Genomic DNA, 19,593 nt, shown 5'->3' with positions numbered 1-19,593 from the left:
TGTAGAATGATGACGGCACTGGATTGAGTCGAAAGCGGAAGGGTGGCGGGACCGTCAATTGGCGCAATTGGCAGCAATTGTGGGCGGCATGTCCGGGCACAACGCGACCCCGACTCGTGATAGAATGTTTGTAAACAGTATGAAATTTTACACTTTTTGCGAAATTCTACACAACCCAGTTTGAAAACTAAGAAAATAAATTTAGATATAACCATACTGGTATAGTGAATAGAGCTTGACATAACTCGTGCAAGTAATTCTTATTGTTACTTTTTGAAATCGTTAAAAGTCGAAATCTAGTTCAGTAATCCTGATTTTAATATAACCTTAGAGGGAGGTAATATACACTCTAGGTACATATTAGTTCCTTCAACCCTACTACTCTGCCTATTCCGGTAAAAAAATATAATTTGAAATAAAGGTTTAAGATGTCCAAGACTCGCATTGTTAATATTACACAAATGTATATGTGAATACAGGTAGGTACACACATAGTGTAGTATGCTATAGTATTACAATTAAGTAAAATACTTATTTACCAGTACTATGTATTTGACTTACTATCTATCTACATCCTGTAATGTTCTGTGTCGTTATAAATATGTGTGATGCAGCTCTTCTTAAATGATTGCATCAGATGTTAGGTATATTGTAGGTGCCTAACTGGATCATCGAATTTTTTATTAAAAAAAGAATTATTGCGAAATGACACGTAGATAGGTACACAACTGCATTTTACAGTCAAATAAAATGTAATATAATTAAAATTAAGCAATAATACAGATTTGTGTGTAATGTCGGTTTGTTATTAATGTACGGAGTCGTCACGAGGCGAGCGCGGCGCACGCGCACCGCAGGGCAACGCGGAAGTCTCACACTTCCGCGTGCCGCCATCTTGGCTAACACTTCGGTAGATCGCCTCCGTGCTCACTGCTCACAACCACAAGTGAACTAAATCAGATCTTATTGTGTACGTGTAGGGATAATTTCGTAATACATCTACTTATATATCAATAATTTTTATGATGATGACTTAATAGATTATTTATTACTCAAAAGACACCTGTATGTGTCATGAAATTTAATTTAAATTGAACGAATTTCTGCACTGAACCTACTCTACTACACCATTTGCTGTTTCTAAATTAATGTGCAATCAATGAGCTAATCTACATGCTGCATAATCGCATGTGAACTAAGCACGAGTTCCTTCACCCTCTCTTTCTAATTACGGAATATCGTGGTGGAACAAAAAGAGATGACCCACTTTCTGGGACCGGTCGCGCGAGATCGGGTGCGCACCGTTGCGCGCATTACGTGCTAGAAGATGGGGGTTATGCACTCGGCGAATGAGTGTGTAACGGAACACATCGATGTGAATTTTCTCGCCCTAATACCGTTTTTGCACACTTTTTCCGATTCTGTAATGCATAAGCACGTCGGTACTTATGCAACGGTAAATGCAATTCGACACAAAGTAGGTTTGAGGTGAAAAAAACACAATTGTTGACAATTTACATAATATGAAACTTTGAGAGTTTCTTACTGAATATAATATAATACATATTAAAATAATTTAAGGCAACTTTTTTAGCCAAAGCTTTAGGAACCCGCATGCGAATTTATAACCACAAGTTGACACTTATCTAATAATTGCATATGTGGTGGATTATTAAATTGTTGCCTATACGGACAATCTACCAACTGTGGTAGATAGAGGTTTGTAGTGGCAAATAGATGAAATCGTTTCTGAGCATCAAAGAAATCAATATTATTGAATAATTTCACGTTACAAGTAATTTCATAACAACTGTGTAGCGTTAGGCAAGCCTGACTTAGGTAACTCGGCATAGTTCCGAGAGAGATTATACATCCTGCTTAGCAGACGAATGCAATATGATTCTATTTCATGGCTGCACGTTCACTTTCTGGATTACAACAGTCCGTTACATAACAGTTCCTGTCGATTTGTAGTTAGCTCTTATCTTAACATCTTGTGTTGCAAGGACTCTACATTTGTCATTTCTGGATAGGAATTTAATGGGTTGTCTGTGACTGTATATGATAGAGTTATTTATATGGTCACCCAAATAACTTAATTATTCTAAATTCATAAAGTATTATTGTTTGCCATCAAAATGATCGTTGAATGAACCCAAAAAGAAATCATTGGCGGATTTCTAACATATTTGAAATTATGCCAAGAAATGTTGCAAGAGTCGCTCCATGACAGGCGGATAATTGTAATAAATGAAACCACAAGTTCCCGTGTTTATTAGATAACTAAGTTTTTGACCTGTAAAATAACTATAATGATTATATTATTTAATAAACTTGTTAATGTAGCAATAAAGCTCTTTCTGGAAAAGTTGTCTGAAAAGTAGAAACACTTAGCCCTGAGTAATATAGTAATCAATACTGTACCTATTTGTTTATGTCTGCTTGTACTCTCACCCCTTCCACGATGAACCCCAGGTCCGACAACCGATGTGAAGCCTGCGATGGTGGTGGCAGGCAGTCCGACAGGCGCAGGCAACTACGTAATCCCGCCGCAACAGCACTTCCTGAGGTGGCGCAAGCACCGCGCGAATGTCGGCCGAGCATTTCGCGCCACTTTCGTAATTCGTTGCGTGGTGCGACCGGCCGCCTTGCTGCCCCGCAGGAAGTAAAAGTTCGAAGGTAAGAAAGTAGGTCTCCACTATAATTGGCCACGCGCCTGCATACTGATGGCAACTATGCAAGTATATAGGTTGCGGCACCTGCGTCTGCGACACCGCAGCAGGAAATGAAGAATGTCACCGTTCCTCAGATAATAAGAGGCACGCTAGTTTAAACAGGATTTCGATGTTAATTGACTTACACGATCAAAACACAGCTTCAGGAAATTTGGCTGTTGTGCGTGGTATTCAGAGTTTATTGTTTGTATTTTCATATTAAATTGTAATTGCTTGAGCGAAGCGTGACGTTATTGGTAATGAGTCTATGATGTAGCATGCATATTACACGCTGAGTGACATAACTTATCTATGTGTGAAGCTCGCGCAGTCAACGCCACCGGTGACCCAATCCGCTGAATGTGACGTAATCCGAATCAAACACAGCACTACGCAGAGCGCCTTAAACTAGGTCGAGATACAAGATGCGTCGAAACCAAAATCGTTTGCGCAAGTCAGAATAAAGGAGCGCTTTATCATATTATTTTGATCATTTAATGTCATAAACGATCCACCTGCCAATATATACTGAGCGTAGTCCAGATAGGTGCCTATCAATGGCTGGTATAATCTGGGTTCCATCAGACTAAAAGACTGAGATTCGATATGGATATTCTACATCATACAGTTAGGTTACGTTTTAACTGTGGCGATTTACTTTATATTCCTTTTAAGTTCTCTCAATTTTGTTAAGAAAAGTCATAATATTTAAGTATCTAATGTTGTTCTATTTACAAGAAAATCTGAGTGTATTATGTGTCAAAATAAAATTACAAATACGAGTAAGTGTAGACGGTTTTTAGCTAGTAACATTGTGGTATTGGAAAATAAATGCGAATTTTGTAAAATAACCGCAAGTTACCACAACAGGTAGGAATGTGGGTAGAGATAATTATTGAAATAAACAATTTGCTAAAACCAAAGAACAGTGTTAGCTTTCACAAAATAATTGCTTATAACAATGAAGTATAATTTTCACATATTCATATTTCACATAGTCTTTTAGCTCGTCTTTTTACTTAGGTACTGTGTATTTTTCTCAACACTTTGATATAAATAAAATAGTCACGAAAATATCCGCTCTCAATGTTTATTTCAACAATTGTTTAATACAGATTACTTAGTAAGTTCTAGAATTAAACCCAGACTTAAATTATTATATCTTAAACTCACCCAAAGAAGTGTTATGAACCATATATTAAACTAAGTAGATATAAAACGAAGAAACTGAACGAAATACATAGAGCTAACAACAAACTGCCTTTAGACGGAGCTACAGCAACAAAAGCAGTGGTTTTAAAAGGAAGAAGTAAGAAAAAATATAATTCAGCAATCAAGCGGCGATGTGGCTACGATGCAATGGAGGAAGTGTTGGTATCTGATGAGCTTGCAACACTGCTGCGCCTGTACAGCACCTTGCGAAACCAAAAGATATTGTACTTACCTACTTCTTACAAATTAAATGAACCATGATTTGCGGAAAGAATAACAAAGGAGCGTGATAGTATTTATACTTATTATGTATTGAAATATTACGTTATATAATTATTTTGGACAGAGATCACGTCGTTATATACTTTTATATTATCCAGTTCGAGACGACATAGGCGATGTTCATGTACACTATTTAGTATTACGTTTTAATTACATAGTAGAACAAACTTATTACTGTAAATTTGTCGCGATACGCTATGTATAGGTAACCATAGGTATATAGTACAGAACCTTTTGGAGAGCATTAAATTGATATGTTATAAATAGATGAGGACCGTTTCTAGAGAACCAGGTTATCAGTGACTATTTAAGGACGAGAATAGGGAATTACTATAAATATGTTAGGTGTGTTCGAAACTGACTGTGTTCTCAAGTATGTCCCTAATTTCGAAAACTTTTCCTTTTGTCTCGTGTTTTCTGTACGAGATTTTATTCTTTTTTCTTGATTTACGATACCGTCGCATTTCATTCCCCTTTATCCACATTAAATTTTTATCGGTCCCTTAATCTAGTACAAACTATGATGGGGAAATAGTTCCAAAGTTGTGCTCTTGTGTCGGCAGTTTTTTTAAATTTAAATTTGAATTGCGTAGGTACAATAAAGGTGCTCGCAAATCAATTGAAGATACGTCAGATTTAAATTGCAAAACTTGTCAAATTATCGCAGCTACTCAAGTGAAAAGTCTTGGAAACGGGATTGCTACGGAAAGTTCGGGCGAGTTCAAAGGCGGGCGGAACCGGAAACGCGGTAAGGGTTAGAACGGAGACGACGCCCATTTCCGGCGGAACGACGGCGCCAGGAAGGTGCGTGATATAGAGAAGATAAATAAACTGAAACAGAGACCTCTGATGTTAAAATTTTCCAAAACACTGAACAAGACATCATTTCGATGTGAATATTTTTTTCCAAATATCTTTCTTGATTACTTAACTTCAATCAAACTTCGTATCAAGTGACAGGTAATTTTGAAACATGAAATTTGTTGAATAAATATACATAGGTTAATTCGAGGAGAGATGGCCCAGCGGGTGAGACGACCCATCGCAATTTCTACCAAACTAAAATATTATTTTAAACTGGCAACAACGGGGCGCTTCTGTCAACATATTTGCTACGTATATCAAGAAAGTCTGTCGCGTTTTCGCTGGTCAAATTGATAAAATACTGCTTTAAAGGTTTAGAAAGTGCTTATTGTTTTTAAAGGGTGCTTTAAAAACGAGGGTACGTATACGATATTGTGTACATAGAATAAAAATTGATATTGCTGTATTTGTATGTTTATAAAGTAATATAATAACCTCATAATTTTTAATGAACTGGTATGCTTTTGGTTTGACAGAGTGGTCCGTCTCTCCTCTCAATTTGGGAGTGATGGACCATGATAAATAAGGGTGAGATGGACCAGGTGTGAAACTTTTTTTGCTAGAACATTAGGTGGTTTACGTTAATTATTTCTACTACATATAAAACTGTATATATATTTATTAATAAGTTTATTATTTTTTTAGGAATGCCTTTAACATACAAAAGGAAAAGAGGAGTATGTAGGGGAGAATGGACTGAAAGTGCACTATCGAATGCTTTAAAAGCTTTTGCTAACGGAATGGGGATCAATGAAGCTGCAAAAACATTTGGAATACCAAGAACTAACTAACAAGAACTTTTAGTCAATTGTTTAAGTTTTGTGCTATTTTTTTATTTGATTTTAAGACTTCAGTTATTTTTTTATGAAGAATGACTACATATTTTTGCTAAGTCCATCTCTCCTTATTGGGTCGTCCAACTCACCCATACAGTATGGGAGAGATGGACCGAGTGTACTTTTTTTTGGATCTCAATTCTTAGCGTTTTAGAAACAATCTCGTACAATGGTAATGGTAAAAAAATGTTGAATAATTATAGTAAATTTATATTATACCAAAGTGTTTTATTTACATTTTAAGGATAAAAAGTTACTACACTTCAAAGAAATGTGGTCCATTTCTCCTCGAGTTACCCTAGTCCATTTCGTGAAATGACATAAAGAGTATCTTTTGCCCATATCAACGAGGTATTAGGTTAACACTCGTTCTGTTATATTTACGTGTAATTCTGCGCAATATCAACGAAGTGCCCAGTTCGTCTCTGCACCGCGGCCATATTGCTGGACGGCAATCGATAAATCGGTTTAGTTTGCATGTTCGTTACATACGACTTCCGTATCCTGTTTACTTTTCAGAGTTACAGTCGTGTCAGAAACATGCCACATCTGAGTTAAACCCACAACACATTTGCTTAAATTCAATATCAATAATAATATATATTCAAAAGTTTCAAATACTTAACTTATTTTACCATCCCCTGACTGATTATTTGCTTGAACTGTGTAAGGATGTATCGATAGGTAGATATGTATGTTTAAGAATAAGAACTGGGAGTCCGATACTGAGGTTCAGATTTTCACGTTTATCCAGCTAAGTTTTTCCAACAAGTCTGAAGCAGAATAATTTTAACCCTTATTATCGAACAAAAACAAAAACCCCACCTTTTCAATGCAATGGATATAGTATATAATTATAACCAACTAACATAATAATTACCACTAAGCAAGAAATTATAAATCACTTGTAATTATAATTTAAATTTATTGTATAACATGATGATCAACCACCATGATATTCAATTACGTTACGGGAAATCACTCCACTAGTTTGTTATATCTGTCGAACACTAAGAAAAATTCCTACGATCATTTATTAATTATGTTAATAAAATAAAAGCTTCCTAATGGCAGATCCGAACCGGAATGGCTTATTGTGAAATTTATTAATTTCTTGATATTCATTATTAAATTGTGTATAAGCCCGTACTAGGAATCCACTTTTAAAATGATTAGTGCGACAATAAGATATTGCAAATAGGCCTCGCGGACGTAGTTTGGGTCTAGGATATTTTAATGAAATTTGGCTTAATAAATAAGTAGAATCAATGTGATTATTAATAATTTTGAAAAGAAAAATTGGATCCCTAAGCTCTCTTCGTTTTTGCAAAGACGTAATTTCTGTAGGTTTAAATTTCCAATATTTATACTTCAATCTTTTAACAAATTTATTTCGCACTCTTTCGATCATGTCGACATTTTTTAACGTCGTTTTAGAAAAGGAGAAAGGAGAGGTCCTAAGTGAGATCCCTGGGGAACACCGGAACTAATAGGGATGAAACTGGAAGTGAACCCTTTAATCGCAACTGCTTGGCTCCTGTCGCGGAGATACGATTCAAGCCACTGAAGTAGATTACCGTGTATACCGATGCATTCTATTTTTTTATTAATAAATTATGAGAAATTTTATCGAAAGCTTTAGAACAATTGGTACACACAGTATCCACCTGATAACCATCGTTAAAACTACATAGAGCAATGTCAAGAAATTCACAAAGATTCGACTCAGTCGAACGTAAATTGACAAATCCATGCTGTTCATTTATAAAATGAGGTCTAACAACAGGGTACAAATTATCGTAAATTATTTTTTCAAATAATTTAGCTATGATAGATAATTTTGAAATACCTCGGTAATTCCGGATGTCATGTTTGTCTCCTTTCTTAAAAATGGGGACAATTAAGGAACGCTTCCATACCTTGGGCATCGTGCTTGATAACAAGAAACTGTTAAATAGATAGCTGATCGGAACACACAAGGAACATTTTGTAACATTTTGTATCAAGTGTTTGTGGATCGTCATACGAGTGTATGACGTGATAGAATATACTTGTGATAGATAGGTTCTACTAAGTACGCAAAAGCTATATAATAAACTTTGGGTCACGATAGTTTTAAACTTCGTAAATGGCAAATGTTTATATCAACTGCGATCTTATTGCACAAACGTATACTTTGCCCCTTAAATGGATTTGTGACTTTGAAAAGATCACTGTCACGAACAGCCAGTGTATTATTGTTTCTCGAATCGATGTTATTTGTGTCACTAATTTTCATTAAAAACTTAATTATAACGATAATGTATCTGACAACCACACTAATTACCTAGTTACAAATAGAGAATTCCCCGTACTATGGGTCGTATTCTAGAACTCTACACAATGCTCAAGTCAGGACTTGAGTATAATTCAAAGCACTAAAAATCATACTCAAGTCCTTGCCATTAGGGTCGTATTTCCAGTGCTTGAAATCATACTCAAGTCTGCTCAAATCCTGACTTGAGCATTGAATATAGTTCTGGAATACGACCAGGGCAAAAGAATTTGGAAAAGTTCATTCACCAAATTGCTCCTACCGAGAATCTGTCTTCTTCTTATCGTATCGATGGCATAATGCTATATTATTGTGACTCAAAAGTTATTGTTGTTACCCGCGCCACTAGTATTAGCCGCCATGCTGAGGTGTGGGACATGTTTGCCATTGCGATGACAGGATTTGCCGGTGTATCTGTTCGCCAATTGTTTCCTGAAATTTTGAAGCAATTTGATGCTTATTCTACATATTTCTTTTTTTTATAACATCAAGTGACGGGACGAACAAGTCGTGCACATGATGGTAAGCAACACGTCTGTCCATAACAGTTACAATGCCACTCAGAGCTTTAAATTGCAAAGTTCTGAGGAGCACTACCACTGCGTACGTCACCCTGAGACATAAGTTGACAAGTCCCACGTGCCTGTAATTTCACCAGCACCCTTACCGTTCAAAACCGGAACACAGTAATGCTGACATTACTGCTTGGCGGCAGAAATAGGTAAGGTGGCAGTATTACCCTGGACGAACTCTTTCACAAGGAGCTCTACTGCTACAAAAAAATATTTCACTGTTTATTCACATTTACCTTAATACATAGATAAGTTAGTTACTACAATTGTCAATGTACTGGTACATATTTCAAAATAACAAGTATCTTCCAAGGGGTGGAGTCCTGGTGACCTGAAATACAGATCATACGTCTAGTTTAGGCACCAGTCTCCCACAGTATAATTTATTGTTTTATGTATTTTATTTTGGATATTATGCCAATGTATTTTGTATATTGTGGTGAGAAATAAACTTATTATTATTATTATGTTTATTTTAATCTCTCGCCTCTCCCATGGCCTAAAAGACTAATTTTGAATTTTTAAATGGGAGAGGCGGTATTTCCCGGCTATGGCACATTATTATTATTATTATCATTATTATTATTATTATTATTTAAACTAACTAACATTAACTTTTCTTGAATGGTTAATAAATATAATTAATATTTTCTTTGTTATGAACATTATTATGAAGGGCTTAGGATGTTTTAAATCGTTGAACTTGCATTTAGGTATAGGAGGAAGGAAACGTGTTGATATTTGGCGTCGAGAACCGAACCGGTTCCGCAAGTGTTATTCCGAAAACGACGACTCTGGACTTTCCGGTCACACGTTATTTTTACTTGTTTTTTGTCTCGCTCGTGTGTGGACCACGTTTTTTACAGATGGACACTGTTGAAGGTCACGCGGAACTTCTATCTAGCCTAACAGCCCACAGACCACACTCATTAATTATTTTCATATTATCTAGGTATAGTATAACAATCTACTGCGGGGAATAGACGATTCCACTTCTCACACGAATACTATGTTATGCTGAGCTTGATTTACTAGGAATTAACATGTCGTCGTAAAAGAAACAGTTGAAAAAATCTCAAACCTTTTTTCGTTTCCGTACAAATGGCGGTAGAACCTTGAAAATTCAGAAATACATCGAGATTTATTAGGTATTTACAATTAAGGAACGGAATTGGTTACTTAGTAACGTTAAAGGGTTAAAATGGTTTACAATATTTCGTAATTCGTATCCGAACGATCCTTTAAATAACCTTTTGAAGGATCATTTGGCTACGAGTAGATAAAACGTTGTCGTTCCATTCTCATCTCCGCTTTATTAATATGCAGTTGAAGCCTCTATGAATATGAATGATCAGAGAGAGGCCTCGCCTAACGCTGTAGAGGTCAATGTCAGAATTTAAGGACCACTTAATTTAGACCCTTTATGGAACGTTCAGTTTGCTTTCTCTAAGATTGTTAACTCGAATGAAAAGAGGCAATAAGGCTCACATTACGATGGTCATGGTGTAGACTGCCGGTTCCGCTTAGTGAATAAGTACTTATACGAAAAGTTATCGTATATTAGATTGAGTTTCAGTGTCAATGTCTTCCATAAAGTGTTTGTCGCCTCGTTTTGTACGGACAATTAAAAAACATACATATTATCTTGTTATTTACTGGTGCTCTTGTTTGTTGTATCTGTTTTGCGTATACAAATTTGTGTGACGAAATCGTAACAATTATGTTTTAACTTCATTTATTGACCGGCTGCGATGTATTTAACTGCCTCCGTGGCCGAACGGTTATCAAGCCGGACTGCCACGCAGAGGTCCCAGGTTCGATTCCCGGGCCGGGAGAAATATTTGTATGGCCTACATTTATTATATATATATTTATACTACATTTGTTATATATTTATTATATATTTCGTGAGTTTGGGTGTGTTCATGGTGGCACCCGCGACACAGGGTTTCCCTAGTGTTGTATTTGTTTTACCACATTTCCTCCTCACGTCATCAATGATCACAGTTTTGTAAGTTCCTAACCTTAAACGCAAGTGCGGAGGTTTGAAAACTTCCTCCTTTCTAAGTACCTATATATATAATACGATTCAGGAAAGTTTGTTTATTTTTTTTGTAATTAATTACTAGTAATTACTTAAGAGATTTATTGAAATGCCTTCTTGCGAGCTGCAGTAATTTTTCTTATGCTTCCTGAATCGATGTCATTGTACCTACTAATACAACTTTTTTCTGTACTTATTATATTGTACCCAACTGCAATCGTAATTGAGAGTTCAGTGTAGCACAAAACTGTTTAATAATCGCCTATCCTAAACGATTTTAAAAAGTTTAAAGTCTATAAAGAGCTGATGATGGTGTTCGCAGGAGTGCGTTAGGAAAGTAGAGCGCAAGGAAGCATGCGTAGTCGGCGTGACAGGCTCGTCCAATTGGTCGAGATTGCGTGTTTCCGTCGTAGTCACTTCCGGTCGATAACAGCAAGACCACAAGCAAGTGCGGTCAATGTACTAATTCAATATGTCGTCTTAACAGAGTTCTCTTATATTTTAGCTTACGTATATGCTCTTTTGTAGACAAGTTTATTTTATGTTTTATCCGCTTAATCTCAAACAAACTTGAAGGAGTAAGTTGATCTTGAATGCGAATTTTGGCATTGATCGAGCACGATTTTTGTGGAACGGGTGTTTAGCCATAGTCCATTGGATTCCATTGGCCATATAACGGAAATATTATTTCATCTTTGTCTTAGTTTTCGTGTTTTTTGGGCATTGTATTTTGAATAAGTAAGAAGTATAACATTGTATTTCGTCTTGTAATTCCATAGATATATAATATTATTTTTGTGATTCCTTTGATACGAACGTGAACTAGAAGGTATTGCAACATGACAATATGATCCTGTTGTGCAACTGGTTAGTCACAATGTATATGTAAAATGAGATCTTTTGCTTGAAAATAATCAATAATAATAATAATAGTAATAATAATAATAATTATTATTATTATTGTATTTATTTTAAACTCTCGCCTCTCCCAAGGCCTAAAAGATTATTATTATTATTATTATTGTTATTACTACCTACCACTACTACTACTATTACTACTACTACTACTACTACTATTACTACCACTATTATTGTTATTAGTATTATTAGATGGTCTCATATTAAAGTGTAACGGCCACAATTTACTATCCACTTGTTGTTTTTTTCACAGTATACAGTATAGTTAAATTCCACTCGAATTTACAAAAAAAACATTACAAGTTCACACTCTGAATAGAGAGAGTTAATTGAAATAATGTACGACGATTATGTAGATTACTGTAATTCGATATTAGACAGCATTAGTAATAAAAGTTGTATTCATAAATGAAACTAAATAGGTTTTTCTACGGTATGTGACATTAAACAAAAGCAAGATTTTGGTAGTAAATATCTGCTTCACCTTCCGTGCTCCAGGTCACCCTAACTGAAGGAAATACCTGAGAGTGGCGAGGCGCAGCAAAGCGCCGGAAGTGGTGGCCGTTCCCACGGACATTCATCCGTTACTTCACCTCATACCGTCTCTTTCACCCTCAAATCCGACTGACAGCACTTTCTAGAAACCATGAGGTTTATTCATTTTCAAAGCAATACCTTATATCGTGTGTTTGAGTTGTTGAGACACTGTTATGTGCCATATGTGCAACAGGCAATATTATAGAGATTGTATAATTCTTGAATCCAATCACAAATGTGCATTACTACCTACCTAACGTCTCTTCTATAAATATGCACAACTATTGTAATTTACAAATTTGAGAAGACTATCAAATAATCTATGCAAGATACAACGTAAAAGGACAAACTCAAATAGTAGCGCGAATGGCCCGTTTGATAAGTCTACATAGGATTTCCCAACATTCGTAAATTGGTTAATGTTCGTCGTTTCGTTAATTTACGTATAACTATGTATCTACACGAGTTTAATGAGAGGGTCTTATTTGTTTGTACTTCTACATGTCTTGGAAAGTTTTCCGATTAAGGGCCTAATATACAGTAGGTACTACCTAAGTAACTAAGTAGTAGCACAGTAGTAGGTAGTTAGCATCTCCACAACCCCTTCCTATCAAATCATATGTAACTATGTACTTACATTTGAGTTCGTGTTCGTGGGTATAAATCCATGCTATTTGAGACCAATTACATTACAATAGTAAACTTTTATGAAACATGTAACTTGACTAGTTTACACGTCGAATTTGATACTCAACAAGCGGTCGATTGAATGATGTCTTTGTTACCGAGTGGAAGGTTTGGTAGACGTCATAGCCGCTTTGTCCGACCAACTGATCTCATTGTTTAGTCTACGAGACACGACACCAAATTGCTCTACGGAGCAGTTCGATGATGTGTTCTCCTTTGGCCACAGGTGGAGAATAGCGAAAATAAATAATTATCGAAAGCAAAAATTTGTATTACGGAAGTTCTTGCCCGCTGCTTATGTTAATTTTCTTAGTTTTTTATTTTTTATTCACCGTCTTCGTTGTTGTAGAATGTTCAATACTATCAGTGATTAAGTCTACTATTTCGGTTTCTATTGGTAAAATTGTATAAAAATTCTGCGGTGACAATTTTTTGTTATTATATATAAATTTATAAATTTCGACATGCAGTCAAAGAAGAAACGATGCTTATTTTGAACTAAGCCACCTACTGAACCTGTGGTATCTCTGTTTATCTTAAAGCACTTATCGAATGCGAGACCGCCAGTAAAATAATGTACAGTATTTGTCATCCCTTTTGAGTGTGACATTGCCTAACTTCTGACCACAAACTCAGAAAAGAACATGTTCTTACTGCATATTTTAAATGGTAACAATGTGATTTGTAAGAACGGCGGTGGGCGGTTGGCGGAACGCCGCAGCGATCGTGCAAGTCGCACCGGATCTCCGGCCGGTGCGCCTGAGTCGGAAGCGTGCAAGACTTCCGCTCCTGTAGGAGGCACTGTCACGCGCCGCGGCTCACGCACAACCGTGTCTTACTGGTCAAATTCCATCTTCAAACCGTCCTTCAATAATAAATTCGAGAACATCTTTTATCACTCGCCAAAAATCATTGAACTACAGAAACTAAAAGTACATTAATTTATTGAGTATTTTGGTGTTTTACCACCATGATATTCATGGCATGGCAGCAGACACTGGTTTGAGTCCAGTCAGATCCAAGATTTTTTTCTTTGTATTGTTCGATGTTGGTAACTAAAGTATATTTATTATTTTGTTATATACAAAGTTTATTATCGATTGGGAGTTATGAAGGTTATTAGGTAATCTGAGAGTAAAATCTCCAGCGGGATTATAATGTTACTTGAGAGGAATTTCGTCATAGAACGAAAATTTTGTTTTTATTACTGCGGGTGTGAGTGTGAGGTTAATGCAGATAGATACATACGTCCCCCCCGTCTTTGCTCACCTTGTCGTGGTGGGGGGGCTCAGTAGCTGCAGGCAATCCAGCCTGTAGTGAAGCTAAGAAGCAAACGGAGGACCCTTCCGCGTGTCCCTCTGATGAGCAGAAGGCACAGCGGAGCGGCCATGTGGGTACTCAGATTGAGTATCTGCCCGAGGAGCTGAGACAGGTTCGTTGTCGTGAGACACGCCCGCCAGATATGGTGGGTACCGGTTCCCCGGGACGGATTTGTCCAACGGAGATAAAAGCACATATTTGCTCTACTAGCAAAAGGCGACTCCTTTTGCTCTGCGCGACACGTCTGTCTTCGGACGGACCTAGGCCTTAGCCAACGTCGGGCAACCCGTAATCCCACATTGAGTGGGGCCGGAGGCTCACCTCACTGAGAGGAGAGCCGCGAGGAAGAAAACCTCTATAAAAATCACCCCAATCCCAAGTTCTGACGCCCGGCGACGGGATGAGTGACTGGAGGGTATCCAGTCTCTAGGGCGTCCCACAGGGGAGTTGAACCCCTTTAACCCCTTTACCGCTGACTCCCGTGAACACGACTCTGGACACCGATACTGCTAGTGTATTGAGCGTAGACGAATTGGAGGTGGCGGCGGGAACCCCGAAGGCGCCCGCCAACACCAACGACCCTGACAAGAACACGTCGGAGCAGGCTGAGCGCCTGCGAGATGACTTGGGAAGGTTCGCGCGTCCTAGGACACCGACACCGAGTGCTGTTGGAGAGAGCGGCGAAGAGGAGTCCGACTGCTCCTTCATGTCGCTCGCCTCAGCTGCATCTGCGACGTCAGCTCGCGGCCGTACCAGAAAGCGGGCTAAGCCGCCTTCAGCGGAGACATCGGCCCCAAAGAGAAGGCAACAGAAAGGCCCAGGCGACGAGGAAGCAGTCTTGGATCCGTCTGTCGCTCCACGGCATACGCGGTCCAAATTATCGCTTCCTAGCAAGGACGATCTGCTGAAGGAGATGGAGGCGCTTCCGACGACCGAGGTCGGATTGCGCATTAAGCAACACCTTGACACGGTCGAGAAAGGTGGTGGGGCGCAAAGCGCGAAGCAGGCTGGCACAGGAAGCCTTGCAATCCAAGGCTATGCCGCCGCAGCTGCCACGACACAAAAAGACGGCTACGCCTCCGAGGCCTCCGACCACTGCCGCCATAACGGTGACGGTGCCAGATGGCTCATCACTGAGCTATGCCGCAGTGATGGCCGCCGCTAAAGAGCGGGTCAAGTTGACTGACTGCGGCATACAGGCGCCGGGAGTGCGCATTAAGCGTGCACAGACCGGGGGCATAATAATAGAGGTCCCCGGTCCAGACAGCACTTCCAAGGCCGTGGCCTTAGAAGAAAAGATGAGGCAGGCTCTCTCGGACTTGACCGTGCATATAGCGCGTCCAGTCAAGTCCGGAGAGATTAAGGTGACGGGCCTCGATGAGGCCGTTACCCCGGAGCAGATTGCCCCAGCGATTGCGGGCACCGGAGGCTGCGCAATGAGCGACGTACGAGCAGGAGAGCTCCGTCGCTCACGCAGCGGTATGTTCTCCGCATGGGTCCGCTGCCCCCTCACGGCGGTGCGCAAGCTGCACGCAGCGAAACACATCGTCGTGTCAAACTGGATCTCCGCAAAAGTGGAGGTCCTGGAGGTCCGCCCCATGCGGTGTTACCGCTGCCTGGAGCCGGGGCACGTCGGACGACAGTGCCCGTCAGAAAATAACAGAAGCGACTGCTGCTTCACATGTGGCCAGAAAGGCCACAAGGCGGAGGACCAAGTGCCCGGTCTGTGCGGACCTTGGCAGGCCTGCCAATCATAGACTGGGCACTAAGCAGTGCTCTCCCCCGAAAAGGAAGAGGAGGAGAAAGAAGAGCTCTCCCCAAACCCCCGGCGATGGGCCGTCGCAGCCACAGGCGGCTGCGTCGACTGAACAGAGCACGAGCTCTGCTCCAGCGGAGATCTTGGAGACGTAACATTCGCTCAGATGTGCGTTCTCCAATGCAACCTGAACCACACGCGAGGGGCGCAGAGCCATCTTCTGCAGACCCTCGGTGAGCTTCGGGTTGCCCTGGCCGTGGTGACGGAGCCATATCGAGTACCGGACCATCCTAAATGGTTCGGTGACTCCGCGGGCTCCGTCGCCATCCACTGGAGAGGCAGAGAGGAGGATCCACACTGCACCCAGCTCGAACAAGGGCAGGGCTTTGTCGCAGTGGAATGGGGTTCTCTCGCCGTCGTGTGCTGCTATGTCTCCCCCAACGTGTCCCTCGCCGCTTACGAGGGATACTTGGACGGGGTGGCAAACTGCGTTCCCAGATGTCATCCTCGTCCCGTCATTGTCCTGGGCGACTTCAACGCTCGCTCTAGAGCATGGGGCGACGTCCGGGATAGTGTCCGAGGGGAGATAATACAGGGTTTGGTCACACCGACTGACGGGCGTCCGGCGTTGCAGAGCCATGCTCAATGGCGTGCAGCGCCGCATGGCCATAAGGATCGCACGAGGATACCGCACCGTATCCTTTGACGCGGCGACTGTCCTGGCGCGTTTTCCCCCGCTGGACATTCTGGCAGAGATAGACGCGCGTATTTACACGCGCCTCCGCCAGGCGGAAGAAGCTGCGCCGCCGGAAGTGCGGTGGCAGGAGCGCCGACGGTCGTTCGAGAAGTGGCGCGAGAGGCTGGAACAGCCGTGGATCTCGCGCCAGCGCGCCGTCGGCGCGATCCTGCCCAACCTCGAAGTCTGGTTGAGCCAGCGAAAGTGCGTCACCACGTTCCGACTGACACAGATACTCACCGGGCACGGATGCTTCGGTGAGTATCTGAATCGGATCGGACGCGAGTCGACGACGCAGTGCCACCACTGTGAGAGGGACCAGGATTCCGCCCAGCACACGCTGGACGAGTGCCCCGCATGGGCCTCCGAGCGGAACATCCTGGTTACCCGGATCGGGCGAGATCTCTCTCCGCCAGGCATAGTAGCGGCTATGTTGGCGGATCAAGAGTCCCATGAGGCAGTGGTCTCCTTCTGTGAAGCGGTGATGCTTCAGAAGGAGGTCGCCGAGCGTGATCGGGAGAGGGCCGATCCCGCTCGGCGGCGGTGTACCTTTGCGACTGCGGGCGATCGGAGCGGAGCTCCGTTCGCCAGTAAGTTAGGCAGCCGCGAGAAGGACGACGGGGCGGTGTGGCCCGCTTCGTCGAGAGGAGAGGAGGGGGAGGACGTAGCTCCTCCTAGGTGCTGGGGGGGTTCCGGTGCGCAAAGTCGATCCCGGCTCCTTCCCACTAGAGCACCCGAGAAGACCACCGTGGGGTTTTAGCCGGTAGAAGTCCGGCATAACCTCCCGCTGCCCCCGCGGCGGAGAGGTATCCTCGGAGGATTTCCCCACGCAAAAAAAAAGATAGATACATACGTGACGCACCGCGCCGCCTTAAAATCCGTCGCGTTTTTATCGTCAAGGTACGTGCGGTGTAAGTGGGAAATCACATAAACTTATAGATAACAAAAATACGGATGATTTACATGAGAGCTCACCGCGCTCTAAAGGACAATCCACACACATCAGGGCCTTGCCCGGGACGTGGCCGGGACGTGCTAGTTTGTATGAACTGCGGGCCCGTCCCGGCCCCGGCCCGGCAACGAACATGTGTGAACGAGTTCATACAAAATATACGCAACGATATTTTTTTGAGCCCCTGGCGGACCACGGCCCGTTCACGTCCCGGGCACGGCCCGGACATGTGTGCATAGACCATAATTCTGTATGAATCAATAATCAACCAATGGTATCTTTAAGTATGTAAAAACGCATGACATAATATGAATACTTCCTTCATCCTATAAAAATACGACTTTTAAGCTTTTATGACTAACTTTGAAAGTCACTTTTGACATTACAAATTCTACTCAAAGTTTTTTTCCATCCTCTAAGCCTTAGAATATGAAACTCTAAGCTCAAAGTGCACTGTTTCATAGATTGAAAGATGACAGAAAAATACTCTCATATTCTTTTTGGATTGTTTTGGGCAAGAACAGAAAAATTGTACCTATGCTTAAAATTTGTGTGCAAAATTTGCTGTGTAATTTAATTACCAACTAACTACTTATACATTTCAAAATGTGTATGCAATCAAGTTCAGTTGACGTCATTGCGGAAGATAAAGAAAAATTACCTCCAGTGATTATTTTAAATCGACGTCTTAAAATAGAGCCAAAAGAAGTAAAGAAATTTACTATATCTATATCTATACAATATGTAGTTATAACCATCATTAAAAATAGTCAATTTAGGTACATACTAAAGTAAGCAACAACTTTTTGATGTTACAACAGTATAATGTATATTTATAAATACAAAAGTACCTACCTACGTAAATAAAACTGTAAATTGGTATATTTCAACCAATCTTAATATTAATGGTAGATATGTTTATCAACGTCGTCTGTAACAGTTTCAACAGCGACGGCAATCTCCACTCTGGAAGCAGCTAATTTAATTTCTACGTACCTGTTACTACAACTATTGCGTATATTTCTAGCTACCAGTGACTAGAATATTACCCAAAGAAAAAAAGGAGGAAGTCCGTAAAATAGGGGCACTTATGTGGCTTAGCTACCAAAAGCCCATACACCCTATACCTCGCCGTCCCATATATCTCACCTGGTGGCCCGAAGAATTGTCCTTTAAACTTAATAAGAAACCCACACTTCAAAGGTTGAGGTAAGAGTTAGTAACTTCCAGTGTAATGTCAAATAGGAACACATTTTGATGGTTTTAAAAGTAATGTCAGTTTGTACATACGTAATATGATCAATTCAATAAATATGATCCCATTCCAAATAACTTACTATTTAATTTAGTAAAAAAAGTATTTTATTTGAATATGAAGTACTAGATAATTTTAAGTAGACAGACACGTCTCTAAGAACGATGCCACACAATGCGTTGCGTCGGCGTTGCAACGCCTGAGCAGTGACGCCGCGTTGTGTTACATATAAATTACAACGACACGCCACACGGGCGTTGCGTCGGAACGCGTGCGCATCGGACAAGAGGCGAGGAGAGGAATCGGAGAGGGGTGCTGCAGTGCGAAAGGAATCTGTGTTGCGTTGCGACACCGCAACACTCGTGTGGCACTCGGTGCGCTGAAATCGTAGCGTTGCGTTTCGACGACGCAACGCCCGTGTGTCATCGCTCTAACATGTTTATTTTTCGTCAGTATACAAAACCGGAGTTCTCATTCAGTCCAAATACACTGCTGCGGACTGCGGTGGAACGACAAAGCAAAGTTGGGAGCAAAGTGGCATTGCTTTCCTCGCACAAACTTCGTGGTGGCTCCAGGACTCATTCGTCCTCTCTA

General features: G+C 40.8%; 2 protein-coding genes across 2 annotated transcripts in view; both read left to right on the top strand.

The window, feature by feature from the left end:
• Nucleotides 1-19,593, top strand: part of LOC113235454 (gamma-tubulin complex component 2-like) — a 129,449-nt gene that overhangs the window by 4,523 nt on the left and 105,333 nt on the right. The window contains exon 2 of the mRNA XM_026471141.1: nt 2,476-2,679. The gene's annotated coding sequence lies outside the window, so the exon portion shown is untranslated. The remainder of the gene's footprint in view (nt 1-2,475; nt 2,680-19,593) is intronic.
• LOC113235360 lies at nt 15,599-16,057 on the top strand. The gene has a single exon (XM_026471040.1). The coding sequence runs from the start codon at nt 15,599-15,601 to the stop codon at nt 16,055-16,057; it is 459 nt and encodes a 152-aa protein (XP_026326825.1).

This window comes from Hyposmocoma kahamanoa, unplaced genomic scaffold (assembly GCF_003589595.1).
Source record: "Hyposmocoma kahamanoa isolate Upper Pololo Valley unplaced genomic scaffold, ASM358959v1 87, whole genome shotgun sequence".
NCBI classification, from domain to species: Eukaryota; Metazoa; Arthropoda; class Insecta; order Lepidoptera; family Cosmopterigidae; genus Hyposmocoma; species Hyposmocoma kahamanoa.
The sequence above is the reverse complement of the archived record's forward strand: the minus strand, read 5'-3'. Positions and strand labels throughout refer to the sequence as shown.